Below are 19,809 nucleotides of genomic sequence, written 5' to 3'. Positions count from 1 at the left end.
TAAATGGATGAATAACACCATTAAGCTTGAGCTGCAAAAAAAGAAACAACTGTGGAGGGAATTTAAAGAAAGAGGTGACCTGCAGGCACACAAACGGTATAAAGTGCAGTCCAGAAGGGTAACGAGTGTGGTAAAAAAAGCAAAAGCGGATTATGAAAGGAAACTAGCTATGCAAGCTAAAGAGAATCCCAAACAGTTCTTTCAATATGCTGCAAGCAAGGAAAAAACTGTACATGGCAAAATGATTTTAAGGAATGACGATGGTAAGGGGGGGGGGTCACTGAATCAGTCGATATAGTGGATTTATTGAGCGAGCACTTTGCAAAAGTATATCATCCAGGTGGTGATGTTGAAAAAATGAAGGAACCATTAGTTTATACGGGAATTGTGATGATGAATGAAGTGGAGGTGAGTAGTCAATTACAGAACCTTAATGTGAATACATCTGTGGGATTGGATGGTATACCGCAACGGGTCTTGCGTGAAGCGGCTAAGGAATTATGAGTGCCCTTGACCATGTTGTTTAATCTGAGTCTTGGGTCTAGTTTAGTCCCGAAGGTGTGGAAAGAGGGAAAAGTAGTTCCACTGCATAAAGGAGGATCCAAGACTACAGTTGCAAATTACCGACCAATCAGCATATCAGGAGTTGTTGTCAAGGTCTTAGAGAAAGTAGTCAAGGGAAAAATACAGGAATGGATTGATGATACTGTACGGGGGACAGCATGGCTTTGTGAAGGGTAGATCATGCCTCAGTAACTTGCTCAAGTTTTATAACAAGGTGACGGCTGAACTGGATAAGGGAAATGGGTTTACAGTGCTGCTGGACAGGATACCACATGGAATTCTAATCCGTAAACTACAACATATGGGAATGGATATAGGGTTGGTGAGATGGAGAGATATCTCACTAACCCTATCTCTCCATCCCTGGTGGGTGGTTGATGGAGAGATATCAAAGAGTAATTTATTCAGGAGTAGAGTCCAAAAGATTGCCTGTGACTAGTGGTGTGCTACAGGGTTCTGTTCTTGGACCACTGCTGTTTAATTTGTTCATTAATGATATAGGGAAGGATCTAAGAGAAACAGTTCATTTGTTTGCTGATGATGCAGAATTGGATAGGATGATAGTGAATGCAGAAGATGTCAAAATCTTGTAGGATGACTTGGATAGATTGGAGTTCTGGGCTAAGGAGAATGGATGTCAATTTAATGTGCCAAAAATGTAAGGTTATGCATTTTGGGGTGAAAAGATTAGCAGCAGTATACCACATTGGTGGAACTGTACTCCAGGAGATTGATGAGGCCAGAGACTTGGGAGTGTTGGTGGATAGGGAGATGAAGTTTAGGGGGTGCATTGCAAAAGTAGCTAAATCAGTTCATCAACTCACTTGGTTGTTGAAAAATACCTTGATGAGCAGAGACAAGCAAATTATTGTACCTCTGTACCGAGCCTTGATGAGACCTCATATCGACTGCTGTGCCCAGATTTGGTCACCTAGGTTCTTTATTGATGGGGGGTGGAGAGGATCCAGAGGTGAGTGACTAAGATGAAAGTGGGTCTATGGAATGAACCATATGAGAACAGGTTGAAGATTTGTGGGTTGCAGAAATTAGTTGATAGGCGGAAAAGGGGAGATATGATTGAGACGTTCAAATTACTAAAGGGTTTCTATAGGATTAATTCAGATGATATTTTTGAGATCAGGACTGGTGGTGGGAGAACTAGAGGACACCTATGGTAGATGGGCAAGAGTGTCGTTAGCGGGGGTGTTAGAGCTAGGTTCTTTTCTTTTAGAGTGGTAAATGAGTGGAATAAGCTGCCAGAGTCTGTTGTGGATGCTATGACAGTGAGTGAGTTCAAGGCAAGGTATGATAGATACTGTGAGAATGTCGTATAGTTGTGTGGACATGATGTTTAGGGCCTCCCCTCGATGAGTCTAAGGACTCCCTGGAGTCGCCCGTAATAGTAATAATAATAGTAATAATTTTAGTGTACATCTCACATCCAAGAGCTGCTCAACTTTTATTCACTTTAAAACTTTCTTACATGTTCTTCTTTTCAATATGAATTTTATCCTGCTCAAGACTACATGGTGATCGCTTCCAATTTCAAATCCTCTGTACACTGGTTTCCTGCACCAGTGAGAAAACATCACTATCAACAATAACATAATCAATGATACTTTTCTTATTCCTTGTTTCTTCTCTCCATGTGAATTTATGCACATTTTTATGTTGGAACAGTGTATTAGTAATAACCAGTCCATGTCCTGTGCAGAAATCTAACAGGTATTTGCCATTATTATTAGCTTTGCTCTTTTCTCCAAATTTTCCCAAAATATTTTTGTATATCTGACAATCATTTCCTACTCTGCTATTTAGATTCCCAACAGGAAACTAACTTTTCCTTTTTGATTGTGTCAGTTGCGTTCTCTAAAGCTTCAAAACATTCCTCCACTTCTATCTTATTAGAACCTTCTCTGAGACCATACAGATACATCGCATTGTGCAGTTCCCCCATTCTGATAATTGTCCACATCACTCTAATCGATATTGCCTGCTATTCCAGAAGATTAGCCTCGTATTTTGTGTTGTATATTGTGGTTTGTGTGTGTGCCTGTGCGCGCGCGCGTGTGTGTTGTTGGGATTAATAAAATGGTAGTTTTTTAAATATAAAGAGCTAATAAGCTTCATATCGGCGATATAAACAATATTTTAAATTAAGGGGATATAAAATCCACATTGTTTCAAAACCGAATAAGAAACTCAAAGATTGAAATCAGAGAGTTTCATGCCGAATATAGTAAACTATAAAGTATCGGCGAACACTAGCGTGAGCTAATGCAAGTGACCCTAGTACGTATTACAATACCGGACAACTCGTTGCAAAGGTGGGGAAAGTTCAGATCGCTATTCTTAGGTATTTTCTATAATGTAAAAACACATTTCCTAGGAAATGTATGCTGTTATTACATTATGGAGGGAGGTCACTACCCAGACCGGTAGTGACCTCCTTTATACTTTATAGTTTACTATATTCGGCATGAAACTCTCTGATTCCAATCTTTGAGTTTCTTATTCGGTTTTGAAACAATGTGGATTTTATATCCCCTTAATTTAAAATAAAATGGTAGTGGCTAGAAGAGACACAACAAATCAATTTTCCTGTTTGTGTGACTTACAGATGTGGTTCAGTATGTCCTCCTTTCAGATGTTCTAAGAATTGTGTTCTTTGAATGACATTTTCTATAGCAGAAAACAGATCTGCATTAATTTGTCTCACATGCCAAGTTAATTTATCTTTAGAGGTTGCTAAATCAGGAACATGTCCTTCATACACCATGCGTTTTGAGATGACCCCACAACCAAAAGTCACAGGGGTTGAGATCAGGTGAATTAGGTGGCTATGCTGTGGGAAATGCATGACTAAATCACTCTGTGTTTTGTGAAGTGTTTTCGTAACATTTACTGTGTGGCAATCCAATGAGAGGTGGTGCTCCATCCTGCATGAATTTGGTCCGTCAAGGCATTTTTGCTGCTGCAGTTGTGGAACAACAAAGTTGCACAGCATCCATCAGTACCTAACAGCAGAGATGGTATGTCAGTGGTCCTGTTGAGCGAAGTTCTTCGAACAAGTATGGACTGATAATAAATGATGCAGTGAAACCACACCACACTGTGACTTTCGATGAGTGTAAAGGAGTTTCATGGAACATATGAGGGTTATTCACAGCCCAAATGCAGCAACCGTGAGAGTTAACACTACTGTTCAGATAAAAATGTGCCTTGTCACTCTACAAGATCTTCCACAGCTATGCATCATCTGCCTCCATTCGAGCTAAGAACATAAGAACAAACTGCAGTTGCGTTTCTGTATCAACATGAAGCAAAGCTTAAGTATGGGAGATCTTTAGGAGAAAAACCTTAACATTTTATGCAGGATTTTCCACACAGTTGAATATGGCATGTCCAGTTACCCTGATATTGCCTGAGCACTGCTGTACTCTTCTGCATTGTTCCATGATAGCAGTTGCAACTTCATCAACTTGTTCAGGAATAATCCGTTTGCACCCTTGTTCCGACCTCACTGCTAAAAATCCACTATTTTCAAATTGTAAAATCATTTTTCTAAGATTTGTTATTGTCATTGGACCTTTTCTCCTATTCTTCAAATGCTGGAATTCTTGAAGCGTGGCATTAGCATTACTGTGGTGTTGATAGTAAAGCCTGATTAGCAACGCACATTCTGGGATAAGGTGAGATCCATAGCACTTTAGTCTTATCAGAATGACGTGAATCCATTTCATTCTTCCTTATATCCACCAATTCATCAGTATAAACAATGAGATTATGCAAGTATCATGTGATTCTAGCAGCAAATGTTCTCTCATGGCAGAAATTTATACTACTTTTTATCTTCCGGAAATAAAAAACCCATGTTATGGCCACCAGTGGCAGCCCGTACATAAGCACTGCGACACTACAGCACCCCCAAGGAAAAAATGAAAGAATTAAATTTTGTTCATGTTTATAAATAATAACAATGTTTACAACATTATATAATGTAGGCGTCGAGGGGGGGGGAGTTCCGGACTGGTAGGCAGGCCAGTTCTCCTTGAATTCTGATGACTCGAATTTTGAAGACTCGACACTCAGTACAGCCCCTGAGTTACAAACAACTTGACAAAAAACGTTACAAAAAAGCCTTATCATTTTATATTATAGGGTAGATATATATTACCATTATTATTATTATTATTCAGGCCTCCATGGAATCAAAAGACTCATCATGGGAGGTCCTTCCTAAGAACATAAAGTCTGTCAAGATTCATTAATGGGAGGTCCCCCTTAAGAAACACAAAGTCTATCATACCACTCCTTAAACTCGTTGACTGTTCTCGCTCTCACCACTCCATCAGGCAATGCATTCCACGGTTCAACTATCCTCCACGCAAAGAAACCACTCCTCACCCTCTTGCTCACAGTTTCCTTTTGTAACTTCCAGGGATGGCCTCTTGTCATCACTCCTTCCCACTGTTCAACCAAGCGAAAGAACTCCCCAGTGTCAGCCCTGTAACCACCTCTCAACAGTTTAAAAGTCTCAATCATATCACCTCTCCTTCGTCTATCCACCAACCTCTGCAGTCCACATTCCCTCAGCCGATCCTCATAACCAAAATTGTACAGTCCTGAAACCATCTTTGTCATCCATCTTTGTACCCTTTCCACAGTTAATTTATCCCCTTCAAATCCTGGGGACCAAATCTGAGAACAATAGTCTAATTGTGGTCTCATCAGAGACTAATACAACGGAATGATAACCCTTTTATCTCTGCAGGTCAGTGTCCTTCTCATAATTGCAGCAATCCTCTGTGTCACCTTCACCACCTTTGCAATATGTCCTCTAAATTTCAGGTTTCTATCAATCATCAACCCCAGATCTCTTGTCTCCCTTACTTCCTCCAGTATCACTCCTCCCATAGAGTATGCAGCATCCCATCGATGTTTCCCAAACCTCAAGACCTTACATTTTGCTGCATTAAACTGACACCCCCATTCATTTGCCCATCTATCTAGCTTATTCAAATCCTCTTGCAGGGCTACCACATCTGCACTATTACTAATAATCCTTCCCAGCTTCGCATCATCTACAAACAACTGAATATCCCCTTGCAATATCATTGATATAAAGGTTAAACAATATAGGTCCTAGTACTGAGCCCTGTGGGACCCCACTTGTAACCCTCTGCCTCCTTGAAACTGCTCTACCATACACAACTCTCTGATACCTATCAGACAAGCAATCCTGAATCCAGTTGACCAATCTGACATCCAGACCCATGTGCTGCAACTTAAATATCAGCTTATCATGTGGCACCCTGTCAAATGCCTTCGCTAAGTCTAAGAAAATTGCAGTATATGCCTTTCCCTCATCTAATGTTCTTGTAACTTTATTATAAAAGGGTAGCATATTGCTAAAACAAGAGCGTCCTTTCACAAATCCATGTTGACTCTCACAGATAACATTACCCTCATCTGTATTTTTATATATATACAGTATGTACCTCATATATATACTGTATTTTTCCGTGTATAAGACGAACCCTACTTTTTCGAACCCAAAATTAAGAAATCAATATTTTAAACATAAAGCAGAACACATTTGATGGTTTTTTTTTTAAATATTCAAACTATATTTAGTAATTAGGTAATATTTTTAAGATACATACTAAGAAATTATGCATCACTCTCAGTTCTGGGCATATCATTTTCTCATCACTTTTAGTTCCAGACATATCACTTTCTTCAACCTCTACTGCATCACTGCTGTCTTCTGAGTCACTGTCTATATGTATGAGATTATCCTCAGTTCTGTCCATGGCATTGCTGATTTCACTTTTTTTGAAGGACTTCACAGCCACCTCTTGTTTGACTCCATTCCATGAGTTTTAGGACCCATATGGTTGATTTTTTTCACTCTTCCTTTTGGTGTCAAGTTATTACCTGATTTTTGCATCCATTTATTCCATTCTTCTTTCATCAGAGCTTTGAAGGGCTTGTTGATAAAAATATCTAGTGGCTGAGCTGACCTGTAAGTCCACTGGGAATAACTGCTAGCTGTGTTCGCAAATCCGCTGCAACCCTTTTTGTCTTTTCTGTTAAATGTGATTGGAACTGATCAAACATGAGCACAGCTGGCCTCTTCAAGAGTCCTCCAGGTCTTCTGGACCAAATCTTTGCAAACCAAATAGCCATGATCTCTTCATTCATCCAGCTGTTCTCATGAGCTTGGATAAGAATGCCAGATGATATGCTCTCTTTAGGATATGTTTTCCTCTTAAAAATGCGCATTGGAGGCACTTTGGTACCATGTGCACAGCATGAAAGGACAGCAGTATAGTGTGTCTTTTCATGACCACTTGTTTTGATTGCCACTGTTTTGATCCCTTTCATATCAACAGTTCTGTTTGAAGGCACCTCATCCATGTTTGTAATCTGACTTGGTTCAAAAGCATATTTTTTTCCGAAGTTTTATACATAGGTGTAAAACTGCTGGATTTTATCCTCATACGCTGGTGGCATTTTCTGGGCTAACTTGGTTCATGTTCTCATGGCCAACCCTTCTCTCCTCATGAAGTTGAAGCACCATTTTGCATTTCCTGTGAAATTAACAATGTTCATTTCTCTTGCAAACCTTTTCGCCTCATATTGAATAAGCTTGGTTGACACATATATCTCACTGGCACTGCTCCATAATTCAAGTCTTAAGCCTCTTCTCCAAGTTTGGCCATTTTCTGTGTGTAGAGGCTTAAGTGCTGTGAGGACATCATGTTGGAGGCTTAATGGATTGTATACAGCACTCAGAAAGGATTAAAAACAGAATTTAATTCTTCCTATATTTCATCTCAGTCAATGAGACATCTTCAGGGATTACAAAAAAACTAATGTAACATACAAATAAATAACAAACAATACTAAGCCCAACCACATGGGTGACACTAAAGTCCTATCTAGGTGGAGCGCCCTCTAAGGGCGGTTGTAGGTAGCCTAGAATATAAAGTGGAACCTCTGGTGATAAGCGTTTCCCAAATCTTAGGAAGCTTAATGCAACCATATTTGTTAAGATTTGGTTGATTCCTGAGAGCTGCTGCTGATTCTAAGAATAGTCTTTCTCTTTTGAATTTGCTGTGGTGGAGCATGGTGTTTTTTTCCATGAGATCCTGTGGGTTGTATCCAAGACATGGTTAGCCAGGCCTGACTGACCATAGTTGTGGTTGCAGATGTATGACTTATGTTTCTCCAGGCGGATAGTAGCTGATCTGCCTGTCTGTGCAAAGTATGCCAGTTTACAGGATCAGGGTACTTTATAGACTCCAGGTACTGAGAGAGGAGGGAGCTGATCTTTTGTAGAGCGGATAAGGGTAGCAAGTTTACAGTGGGGCTTAAATGCTGTGTGTAGGTTGTACTTTTTTAATATAGGAAGAATTAAATTCTGTTTTTAATCCTTTTTGAGTGCTGTATACAATCCATTAAGCTTCCAACATGATTTGGCCATTTTACTGGTTTTCCTCTTAAGGCCCTCTTTTTTTTTTTTTTTTTTTTTGGCATCTTCAGTAGTTGTTCTCCCTGTTTTCTCCATTGTCTAATCATACACTCAGTGGGAGGAGGTACAAATCTCTCTGAAGCTTTATTTCCATGTTCTTTTGCTTAATTGATGACTTTTAACTTGAATTTTGAAGAATATGACAATCGTTTTTCTATTTTTGGACATTTTTATGGGCTAGTGCTCAAAATATTGTTAATGCATTAACTTATCCCTCCAACAAGTTGCAGACGTATGAATACTTTCAGAGTTCTGATTGGTTTATTCAGAATCAGCTATTAATGTCAATCGACAAAGTTAACAAAGGCTGATGATTAGCAGAAGCCTGTCATAGAGACAAGGTACTGGCAGTTTAACCACGCAACCACTGATCTCTCAACCGGTTACCCCCTGTGTTTAAGATGACCCCCAATTTTTGGTCTAAAAATTTTAGAAAAAAATATCGTCTTATACATGGAAAAATATGGTATATATATATATATATATATATATATATATATATCAGGAAATCGGTGATTATGATAGTTCTCCAACAGACGTGCCAGTGCAACATAAAAAAATTTTGACATATTTCAAGTGACTCATTTCATGTTGCAGAACTGTTTGCAACAGTAATGAAATGTTGACAGAGTCCAAGAGCAGAATTTTTTTTCTCTGTAATTTTGTACAAATTCCCATTTCCACTCTTTCTTGTTAATTGTATTTAGCTCTAGGCTAAGTAGAATTGACATGAGTGCAGGAATGATTGTGAAGAAATGGAGGCAGTTTCCCAGGTTTCAAATCTGAATGGGCAGGTGATAGCATTATGTAAAGGTAACTGTGGGCCCAAGGGGATGTTGAAACGCATGTACACAAATGTCCAAAGTATCAGAAATAAAGGAGAGGAGTTTTAACATCCCCTTTTAACTTCTATTTTTGTTGATTGAAGTTCAATCAACAAAAATAGAAGTTAAGGAAGATTGTAGATCTGATGGAAATGGTTCATTTGAGGCTTTCTGGTGTTGAGATGGAGGCCATTAGGACAAGATATATTGTTGTTGCTGCTGCTGTAGACCTGGAGATCCAGAAGAAGCTATGGATGATATGCCTCAGCAGATTAGTACAATGAGTGCAAGCTGAGCAATTATGATGGGAGACTTCAACTATGGTGATATAGATTGGAAGGAGGAAAGTGCACTTGGCAAAATGGAAATGGAATTTATTCAGTTACTAAGGGATAATTATCTGAAACGGCATGTGATGGAAGGGATCAGAAGTTAGAGAGTGGTGGATCTGGTAATAGCATTAAAAGATCTATCTATAACTGCAGTAGCAACTCTACCTACAATCGGAGGAAAGTGACAATGCAGTTTTGTCCTAGGAGGTTGCTTAACATGTGGAAATTTCAGTCAAGAAAGGGTTTGTACGGAACTACAAAGCTGGCGATTATGACAGGCTTAAGAAGCAACTTGGAGCAGTGCCATGGCATAAAAAACTACGTGGAATGAATGTCATCAGTGCATGAGAAGTGATCAAGGATTGTTTGAGCAAGTCAGTATTCGAGTGTATACCCAGGGTCAGGAGGATAAACCAAGTAGAGATTAATTGGATAACTAACAGTATAAAGCAGGAGCTACAAAAAAAAAGAAAGCATTGTAAAAGGAATATAAACAACAAGGTGAACAGTATGCCTGTGAGCAGTATAGAGCACAAGCAAGAAGAGTAACTAGTAGTAAGGAAGGAAATCTGATTTCGAAAGAAAATTAGCTTTGGCCTTCTTAGCTATGTAGTGAAAAATTCCAAGAGTTTTTCACTACATAGCAAGTAAGAGATAGAATGATTATAGAAAGATAACTTTATACATTGTTAATGGTAGGAAAGTTACTGAGGCAGAAGAAATAGTTCAGTTACTAAGTGATCACTTTGCAAGGGTATATCATCCAGGTGATAACTTTGCAGTTACTGAGGTGAACAGAGACTGATGTGAGCATTGAGGTAGATGAACTGGAGGTACTCATTGAAAAATAACAATGTGAATACAACAGTGGGCCTGGACAGTATGTCAGCTGGTGTGCTATGAAAATGTGCAAGTGAGCTGGCAGTGTCTCTGACAAAGTTGTTTAATCTAAGCCACATCTCTGGCAAGGTTTCAAAGGAGTGGAAAGAGGGTAAGATAGTTCCATTATATAAAACTGGCTCCAAGACAGAAGTAGCAAATTACAGATCAGTTAGTATCTCTGGATTGGTGGTTAAAGTATTAGAAAAGTTGTTTAAAAGTAAAATTCAAGAATGGGTGGATAGGAATATGATATTCTATGGGAGGGGGGGGGGGAACATGACTTTGTAAAAATATAGGTCTTACCTCAGTAATTTATTCACATTTTATAATAAGGTGACAGCAGAATTAGATAAAGGAAATGGCTATACCATGATACTGCTGGACTTTCAAAGGCATTTGACAGAATATTGTTAAATATTTTTGCTAGTCTGCGCCATTGTTATGTATTGCCATGTGTGCCAATTTATGTCGTTGCTCTTCCTAAAATAATTTACTTCCCTTATGAATTTACCATCTACAATAACTACAAGACTTATAAAATTTCCCTGACCCTAATATCTGTATCACTTCTTACATGTTCATTCTATAAGGAAAGCAAATTCTTTATCTCTAGTCGATTCCTAATTTTACTCACGTGCTTACCCTGACTGTTAAAGGTCATTCCTTCCTAAAAGAAACGAATCCTCTAATTTCTTTCTGGGGCCGTCTCCTCTTCAGATATTGACAAATTTATTTTTTTAAAGCTGTGCCAGCCAATATCTTAGAATAGAGTGGACTCTTATTCAGGGAGACTTTCTCAGACCTTTGGTGCACATATGTGAATAAATTTAGTGCTTAAACTCATAAATTAAATGCTCTACTGTGGCTAAGTAAATTCTGGTTTGCAGTCGTTAACCTCTATAACATGTTATTCCTTTCTTTCAATTCCCCCACCCCCATACTATGGTTCAGATTAATGAGTGGTAGTTTTGGTTCATATCACAGGCAAAACTCAGGTATAAAAGAAAAACATATTTATTGGAATCTAAAGACATAATATGCACTTAGACCAATCTCACTTTCAATCAGTTCAAGTGATTGAACTGATTGAAAGTGAGATTGGTCTAAGTGTATATTATGATTAGAGTATTAATCAAACTGATTACTACTCTAATACATGAACAATAAATCCATCTTTTGAGTTAGAGACTTAATATACATAATATACACATTATATACTTCTACTCAATTTTCTACCTACTATTTTAGTCTTGCATATTAAGCTAGTCACAATCATCTGTAATCATTCCTAACAATTTGTCTTATGGATATCAGCCACTGCTAAATAATCACTTAAAGTTCTCAAATACTGTCCATACTCGATTAATACACTACAATGATCTTTCCCTTTTTCCGACTGGATAATTATACAACAAAATCTGTACTTTACCATTCCTTGGGGTAGGATTTCCAGGTCCGTCTGAACTGTCCTTCTTTGTTTGAATTACCTTTCGATTCTTCCATAAGCCTGCGTCCCCATGGTGGGTCACTATGGTCATCAGATTAAACTATGCTCTATACCTGGTGTTTTTTTTCCTCATCTATTCTCGATCTGTTTCAGGCCATCCTCGTTTCTAGCTGCCGGTTCATAATATACGTCCGTGATAGTATTCTGTTGGAACTTTCAGCGAAGGCAGCATGTGCTGACATCTCGCGCTTCAGTACTGGCAGAAATTCAGACATCGAAGGGAAAGGCGCACCCTCTGATATCGAACTATCGCCAAGAAACACCATCAGGAACCACTGGTCCATGAGAGAAGTCAAATCATCATCCAGCAAAAACAGGCGAAAAAAGCCTTGAGAAAGGGGTGCAAACCCTTTTTATTCTCTCTTCACTTCCCCCCTTTTTAGCACCCTCTTACTAGCTGTGATAGTGCCCTCTTACTACTTTCTGTGATCTTTTCCCACCCGCTACTTTCTTCGTCCGCAGCAATTCGGCACATCGCGAGATCATAGCAGCATCTTCCGGGAAATGAATGTGCGTCGCTTTCCGAGATTGCAATGCCTCAGGCCCTCCCGTGATCTTTGGACTAATGTTTACATCTAATTTACCCATTCATTGTATACATGATGCATTTCATATACTACTAATTTATACACGAAGTTCTTTACATGGTATTACAATTCTACTAAAAGGAGGTAATTCTATTTCTATTTACAGTTAGTACTGTATTTCTTCTGCTCGAGTACAAGTTTTTTTCTCTCAGCTGATTTTTCTGACTTGTTAAATCCTGAATGAATTGTTTCTTTAATAAAGTGGTTCATTTAGGATGTAACAATATCACATGGAACACTATTACATAAGTTGAACAAATGGACTGTATATGAGGCTGGTGGCATGGATGGGAAGGAGGGGCTGATAGATATTAGAGGTGGTGTGTGGTGGAGTGGAATCGAAGCGAATTAGGGTAACTAGTGGAGTGCCCCAGGGCTCCGTACTAGGACCACTATTTAATTTATACATTAATGATATAGCAGAAGATTTGATTCTGTTGTTTGCTGATGACGCAAAACTAGGGAGGGCAACAGTTAATAAAGGTGATGTACATATTGTACAGGATGATTTAAATAAATTTGCTCTGTGAGGAAAGGTCACAATTTAATGTTGTAAAATGTAAGTAATGCACTTTGGGATTACACACTTCGTATCATATTGATGGTACTAGTTTACATGAAATTGATGAGGCTAGGGATCTGGGTGTGATGGTGGATAGAGATTGAAATTCAGAACACATGTTGCAAGAGTAGAATAACTCAGAGGATAATTTGGATGCTGAAGAACACATTGATATGTAAAGATAGGGAGTTTATTAGCTCTCTTTATAAGGCTCTAATTCAGCCACATGTTGACTATCGTGTACAGATTTGGTCACCTGCGTCTCTTTGGAATTGGGAGGTGGTGGAGAGGATTCAGATATGAATGACCAAGCTGGTGACAGGTCTGTGGAATGTTCTCTATAATGATAGATTGAGAATCGGGTTGCAGAGTTTAGCTGACAGGCGAAGGAGAGTTTAGAATCTGTTTAATTACCTATGTCAATTTTATAGGAATTCTATAAAATTGACATAGAAGAAGTTTTTCAATGCATGTGTTATAGAGGGTAAACAAGAGGTCACATTTGGAAGTTGCCTAAGAGTGGTTAGTAAGAGTGTGCAGACTAGATTCTTTACTTCGAGAATGGTGAATGAGCCAGAGGTGGTTGTGAGCGCCCTAACAGTGAATGCGTTTAATTAGCTATATGATAGGTTAATGGATAGAGTGAATGAATCTTTTGACTCTATGGAGTGCCCATCTTGATGATAATAATAATTATTATTATTGTTATAGGCGCTGTGTAGGCATACGAATGGGTGCACGGTGATATCGCTGCTCCTGTTTTTTATAGTTTTAAAGGTTCCATCTCCCATTTTTTAATTTCAAAGTGTTCCCACATAATCCTTTCTTTTAAGCTTACACGGTGATCCGAATGCATTTTTGAAAATTATGGAGACAACTACTGTGTTTGAATAAAAACTTTAGTTTAATGTTATATTAAATTAAAGTTTTTATTCAAACACGGTAGTTGTCTCCATAATTTTCAAAAATGTGTTCCCACATAACTCTACTTGTCACGCTGAAGATAGTGATATAAAATTCACCGAAATCGGCTAAGAAGAAACCAAATTTTGAAGTGCTGAAAAGTGAACAGAGAGGACCGTGGTCAACAATGAGCGAAGAACAAAGGACGTCGCCATCTTTACAATCACACTACAGTTGCTCAAGGAAAGAAAGGTGAGTCATGAAGTGCATCAAATGCCTGAAGGATTTATTGTCCGACGGAAATCATATAACCTGCAGAAAATACAGTAGGCTTCTACACTTTACATGTGCCAGCCTTTCAAAAAGAACCTGGCAATGTAAATCCAATGCAACACAGGAGGAATTGAAATGCCTACTCTGCAGGGAGAACAAAGAAATGCACAAAAGGCAGCCACCTACGACGCAGCTGATTATACCAGAGGCAAAATCAGACGACGAACTGAACAGACAAAAAAATACAGGTGAGTCCTATAATTTGAACTCCTTAAATATACTAATAGAAAACGGTCTAGAGACTATAAAAGCCAGCTTAGTAGATCTTGTTCAAGAACTTTTTGACAAGCATAATGAACAAATAACAAAAAAATCTAGCGAATATGAAGATCTGGTCAAACATAATAATTTAGCAGTGATAGAAGTGTTGCAAACGGTAAAAGACATTAAAATCAGCATTAACGCACTAACTGACAGGCAACACAATTTGTTGCCTGTCAGTTAGTGCGGATGTCATGAAAGAGACATCCGCACTCCATCAAGAACTTGATTCCCTAAAACTACAATATGAACGTTTAAATCAGCAACAACGTAAAGAAGATCTTGTCATAAACGCTCTTCCTGAAACTGCACCTACAGAAAACCTCAGAGACGTAGTTTTAAAATTAGGCCATGCAATTGATATCCCCCTACAGCTTAACGACATTCAGACCATAAATCGGATTCCTAGGAAGAGCAAAAAACAAGGCTTGCCACGACCTGCGCCAGTCATAGTTCGTCTTACAAGCAAGTGCACAAGAGATAATCTCATAAAAGCCAGCAGACAGAAAAAACCAGTTGCCAAGGACTTGAATGCATTGCAAGACACCAATCTTCCTATCCAAATATTTAACACCATTCAACCAGAATCTGTTGTACCAAGCAAAAAAAGCAAAAACAGAAAAAAATTTACCAATTTTTGTGGATCAGAGATGCCAAGATATTCTTGAGGAAATCACAAACTTCAAAGCTGATACAAATCAAAAACTCAGAATACATAGAAAGACTACCACAGTGGGAAAAAAAAAAAAAAAAGTCCCCTAATTAGTTCAAAAAGAAGACCAGAACAAAAATGAATGTGAACCATCAAGACAGATGTAATAACACCAGAATATATATCAGCAATTTCACTTTGATCAGACCTTTCTGATCATTCATTTGACCTCTCAAACATCAGCCTACTTCCAACACAGCAATCAAATCAATAAAAAAATATCTAACCGGTGTCATCCTCAGATAAGCTTATTAAAAAGCTTCGAGGATGCAAGCTGAGACATTACATCTCATCCGAGATCAACAGAAAGAAAATCAAAATTATTATTACATTGAAGTGCTGTAGTTACAGTGCTAAAATATATTAAAAGCAAAAATTGTAAAATATAACATTGTTATACTATAAATGCTATTAAAAATGTAATCTTATTCAATTGTAAATATAAATTACCATCTATGGTAACTATTATGAACACATTATACAAGAAAAAGGAAAATTTGTGTGAAATTCATTGTGAAAAAAAAACATGTTTTGTAAATGCATAATATGCAATCATAATTTTAATAATAAAAATCATTGAATTAAAACAATATTATTATTATTCTATCATGCGTAACTGAACTATAATTGATTGTAAACTATTACAAAAATCATTACTACAAATAACACACGAATTATTGTACTATATGACTTGTGCACTGTGCAAAGTATGAGATAAATTGGAATCTGAATTGAACCACATGTAAAAAATTGTATGTATTATATAAATATGTGTATTATATGTATTATATATGTGTATTTATATAATACATATAAAGACAGCGACCCTACTTAAGTGGGAAAAGCTGCAGAAGAATATGTATTATATAAATATGTGTATTATATGTATTATATAAATTGTATGTATATGTATGTAATTTAATTAACAGATAATAAAGTATTATTTGACATTTGAAAAAAAATTATTATTATTAAAGAATTAATTTCAGAATTGGGTTAATGTAATTAAATTCTAATTAATTCATATTTTTTTTTGCCTTAAGAGGTTTGGCTAGACAGGTTTATTAGTAAAAGACATATTATGTTTTACAGATGTTTTTATGTATAATATACATAATCTTGCATATTCACTAAGCCAACAGGAACCTCAGGAAAACTCTTCCTGAGGAACAAACAGCCATGCGTTCACCTTAATAAGATATAGTACCGCCTTTTGCTGCAGTGATTGCAGCAATCCTATAGGGCATACTTTCCACAAGTGTATGATAGTGATTAATGAAGAATTTTGGACCATTCTGTCTGTAGGTATGTAATGAGGTCCTGGACTGTGAGGCCTTCATCCTTTGACCTCACCCAATGCTCCAGTTCATCCCACAAATGTTCAGTGGGGGGGGGGATTGAGATCAGAGCTTTGTGAAGGCAAGTGCAGTGATGTTCATGTCTGCAAATCATGCAGTTTTATCAGCAACTTTATCAGACGATGTATTGTCTTGTTGAAAGAGACAATGATCAGTTCTGTAGAAATACCACAAAGTAGGAAGCATTACATTGTCCAGAATGTTCAGATACCTTCAGAGTTCATTGTTCATGGAACCACAGACAGAGGTCTGAGGCCAAACCAGGAAAAACAGGACCATACCATCACACTACCACCTCTGAATTTCATAGTTGGGGCTACACACTCTGGTAACCATGCATCTACCAAACCCACTCACACCTGTCTATCTGCTTGGTAGAGGATGTAGCATGATTTGCTGCTCCATAACACAACTTTCCAAGCTTAGACATCCCACTATACGCACTCTTTGATGTGAATCACCACAGCATCATCTTTACCTGAAGATGATGCTGCATGTTGGTTCCGGTCATGTGGAGCTTGCATGTTGTGGTCCTACCGTGGAAACTCATGTTCTAAACCTCGGTTTCTGAATGGTTTTGTGCAGATTCGTGTTCTAGTCAATACCCAGAATGCTACATTCAATGTGTCAGCTGGTGAATGGTGGTTTTTATATATTATCCTTTGTAGCACCCTACAGTCACATTCGCTGAGTGTGGTAGGCCATCCAATTCAGGTAGCACTTGCATTCCACTTCCACCTCAGTATGATATCACTGATTGTTGTTCTGGGATTGCCCAATTTCTTAACAGTTTGCCAAACAGATAGGCCTGCAATATGGCATCCTATCACAACACCTCTTTCAAACTCCATCAGTTTCCTTCTTGCAGCCATTTCACCTGGACATGGTGCATTGCCTTGGGAGCATTTACAGAGGTGGACCTATACCATTTTTACCATGAATTACATGGATTACCTTTAGCTTTTCAAGAAATGAAACAGGTTTTTTCGTTTCTCCTTAATTTCTTCTCCTATACATGACACTCTTATATTATAGATTTTGTGACATCTTCTGTGTGGGTTGCTATTAACAAAAATGTTAATTTAATTGAAACAATACTGTATGATTATTGAATGTATTTATGCTTTTCATAATGTAATACATCATTAGAGCAAAACTATCATAAATATTTATGATGGGTTTCTCTGTAAAACATTTAATTTTAGATAACAGCTAAACATACGTGTCATTTTAAAACTTTTCCTGAGTACCACTATGTATTCTTATATTTTACTATGTCACGGATAAGTAAGTTAAAATATTAAACTATTACTTATGTGCCTCTTAAATGACTGTGGCGATTCTGATTCTTAATCATGTATTTAGCTAATAAATCAACAAGCAACACTCCAACCAAAGTCACCTATTTTACCATCTCCTGCTGCTTCTGGTACTGCAACAGCACAAATGTTAACAAATACTCAACTCAAACAATTAACATCCTCTCCTCAGTTGATAACCAGTCAAGCTCCAGCTGCAATGATTGCAAGTCAAGCACAGCTGCTTGGTATATAACTTTTTTACTTCCTTTATAGGAAAATTACTTAATGTGTTATTAATGAAATGTTGACTTCTTCGAAAATTATTTAAATATATGCATTCTCTCTTAGTTAATGAAGATTTTCATATTATTGACCTTTTTCTTAATATGTGAAATTGGTTTCACAAGCTTCCTTAGCTAACATTTAAATTTAATATAAAATAAATTGTAAGAATACTTGTAATAATGGTTATTATCAATTTATTATTATAAAGCATTACTGAAAATAGAACTCGCAACTTTTTTTTTCTCCTATAATTAATTCTATAAGTGTTTATCAAAATGTATGACAAAACTTTCGATTTTCTTCCAGTGCCCTTCTGATCAGTGCTGTGGTAAGATAGACCTTTAGATTTTCAGTGAATTTGCTGTACTAGCCTTCATTATGTCAAACACTAAGTATACATATTACCTTCACTGGACTACCTGGACTATTTGAAACATATATCTTCATTCTGGATGTATATAGCCCTTTGCTGTACACTTGAATAGCAATTCACAGTAAATTCTCAGTTAAGCTAAGCTTTCAAAATAACTATACTATAACTGAATAATGATGGTGTAATACAGAAGTTCATTGTATTTTGGGCTTGGAAGTGCTGCATTACAAACACTGGTGTGCATTGCTATAACTTTATGGACGATGTTTCTTCATTCACTTAATTGCTAAACAGACTGTGATTGCTGTTATGATGAGTGGTGTTCTTTGATATTAAAAGGTCTTTCAGAGAGCTTGTAGTTTTCATATCTATTGTTTGATAATCATACATCTGGACACTTTAGTGTCACACTAAAACACTTGCAGCAAAACTATCAAAAAATAAGATTAAAACCTTAAGAAATAGGAACCCTTTCCTTTAGTGTTACACTGTGATCAGCATTCATTTACTAAAATTATGGAGACTACAACTGTGTTAGGAATAATTACTTTAATTCCCCATTGTTTTGACCTTCATATTAAGGTCATCATCCAGAGTATACACACATATATACAAAGACAAGCTATATTACATTTCAAACAGTATGCCAAAGTGACAATGATTTGATCAACCATTCTACTGGCCTGACCTCTAGTGGAAGAAAAAAACTACATTAAAGCTATATTTTATTTATAACATCATCAGAAAACAAATTCATATAGATAGTTTTAATATAGCAAAAGTGGTGGTCTAATCCATAATTAACATGAGTGTTGTTATATTAGAGTCAAGATCCTAGATTACTTACAGTCTTAATTATAATTAACTCTTAGACCAAAAGGTTAAGTGGATAGAATATGTGCCATCCATATTCTTGGGATTTTTAGATTACCATTATTGTTATGATTAGGTGGTTGATAAGAATTTCACAGGCCTCCTTAAATTTATGCTCATACCACATTTTGGTGTTATGTAAACATGTGCCTATCCAGTCAATTTTATGTAGAGTATTCAGGCCAGATTTACCACAGTTATTAAATTTAATGTGCTGTTTATGTTCCTTTTTTTTTTTTTATTATAGGAATTGTGCTTCCCATTTCACCTATATAGGGCAAATTACAGGTGCAATACTCCAGGATGGTGGCCAGCAGAGGTAGTAGATCCTTGGATGGGTGGAATAAGTTCTTTAATTTTGCAGGAAGTTTAAAGGTAGCATTAAGGTAGTATTTCTATAGCATTCTGTTTATTTTATCTGACATCAACCACCCTAATCTTAATAATGGTGATCTAAAAACCCCAAGAATATGGATGGCACATATTCTACCCACTTAACCTTTTGGTCTAAGAGTTAATTATAATTAGGACTGTAAGTAATCTAGGATCTTAACTTTAATATAACAATGCTCATGTTAAATTATGGATTAGGCCATCACCTTTGCTGTATTA

At 37.1% G+C, this 19,809-nt stretch overlaps 1 protein-coding gene across 1 annotated transcript in view; it reads left to right on the top strand.

The window, feature by feature from the left end:
- The window catches only part of LOC150107671 (uncharacterized), a 236,160-nt gene that overhangs the window by 53,870 nt on the left and 162,481 nt on the right, over positions 1–19,809 (top strand). Inside the window, exon 5 of the mRNA XM_090392165.1 lies at positions 17,731–17,911. Within this exon, the coding sequence (XP_090248291.1) occupies positions 17,731–17,911 (181 nt within the window). The remainder of the gene's footprint in view (positions 1–17,730; positions 17,912–19,809) is intronic.

Source organism: Typopeltis vanoorti, chromosome 4 (genome assembly GCF_054136105.1).
Source record: "Typopeltis vanoorti isolate ZY-2024b chromosome 4, IOZ_Tvanoo_1.0, whole genome shotgun sequence".
NCBI lineage: Eukaryota > Metazoa > Arthropoda > Arachnida > Uropygi > Thelyphonidae > Typopeltis > Typopeltis vanoorti.
Note: the sequence above shows the minus strand (reverse complement) of the source record. Positions and strands in the feature narration are given on the sequence as shown.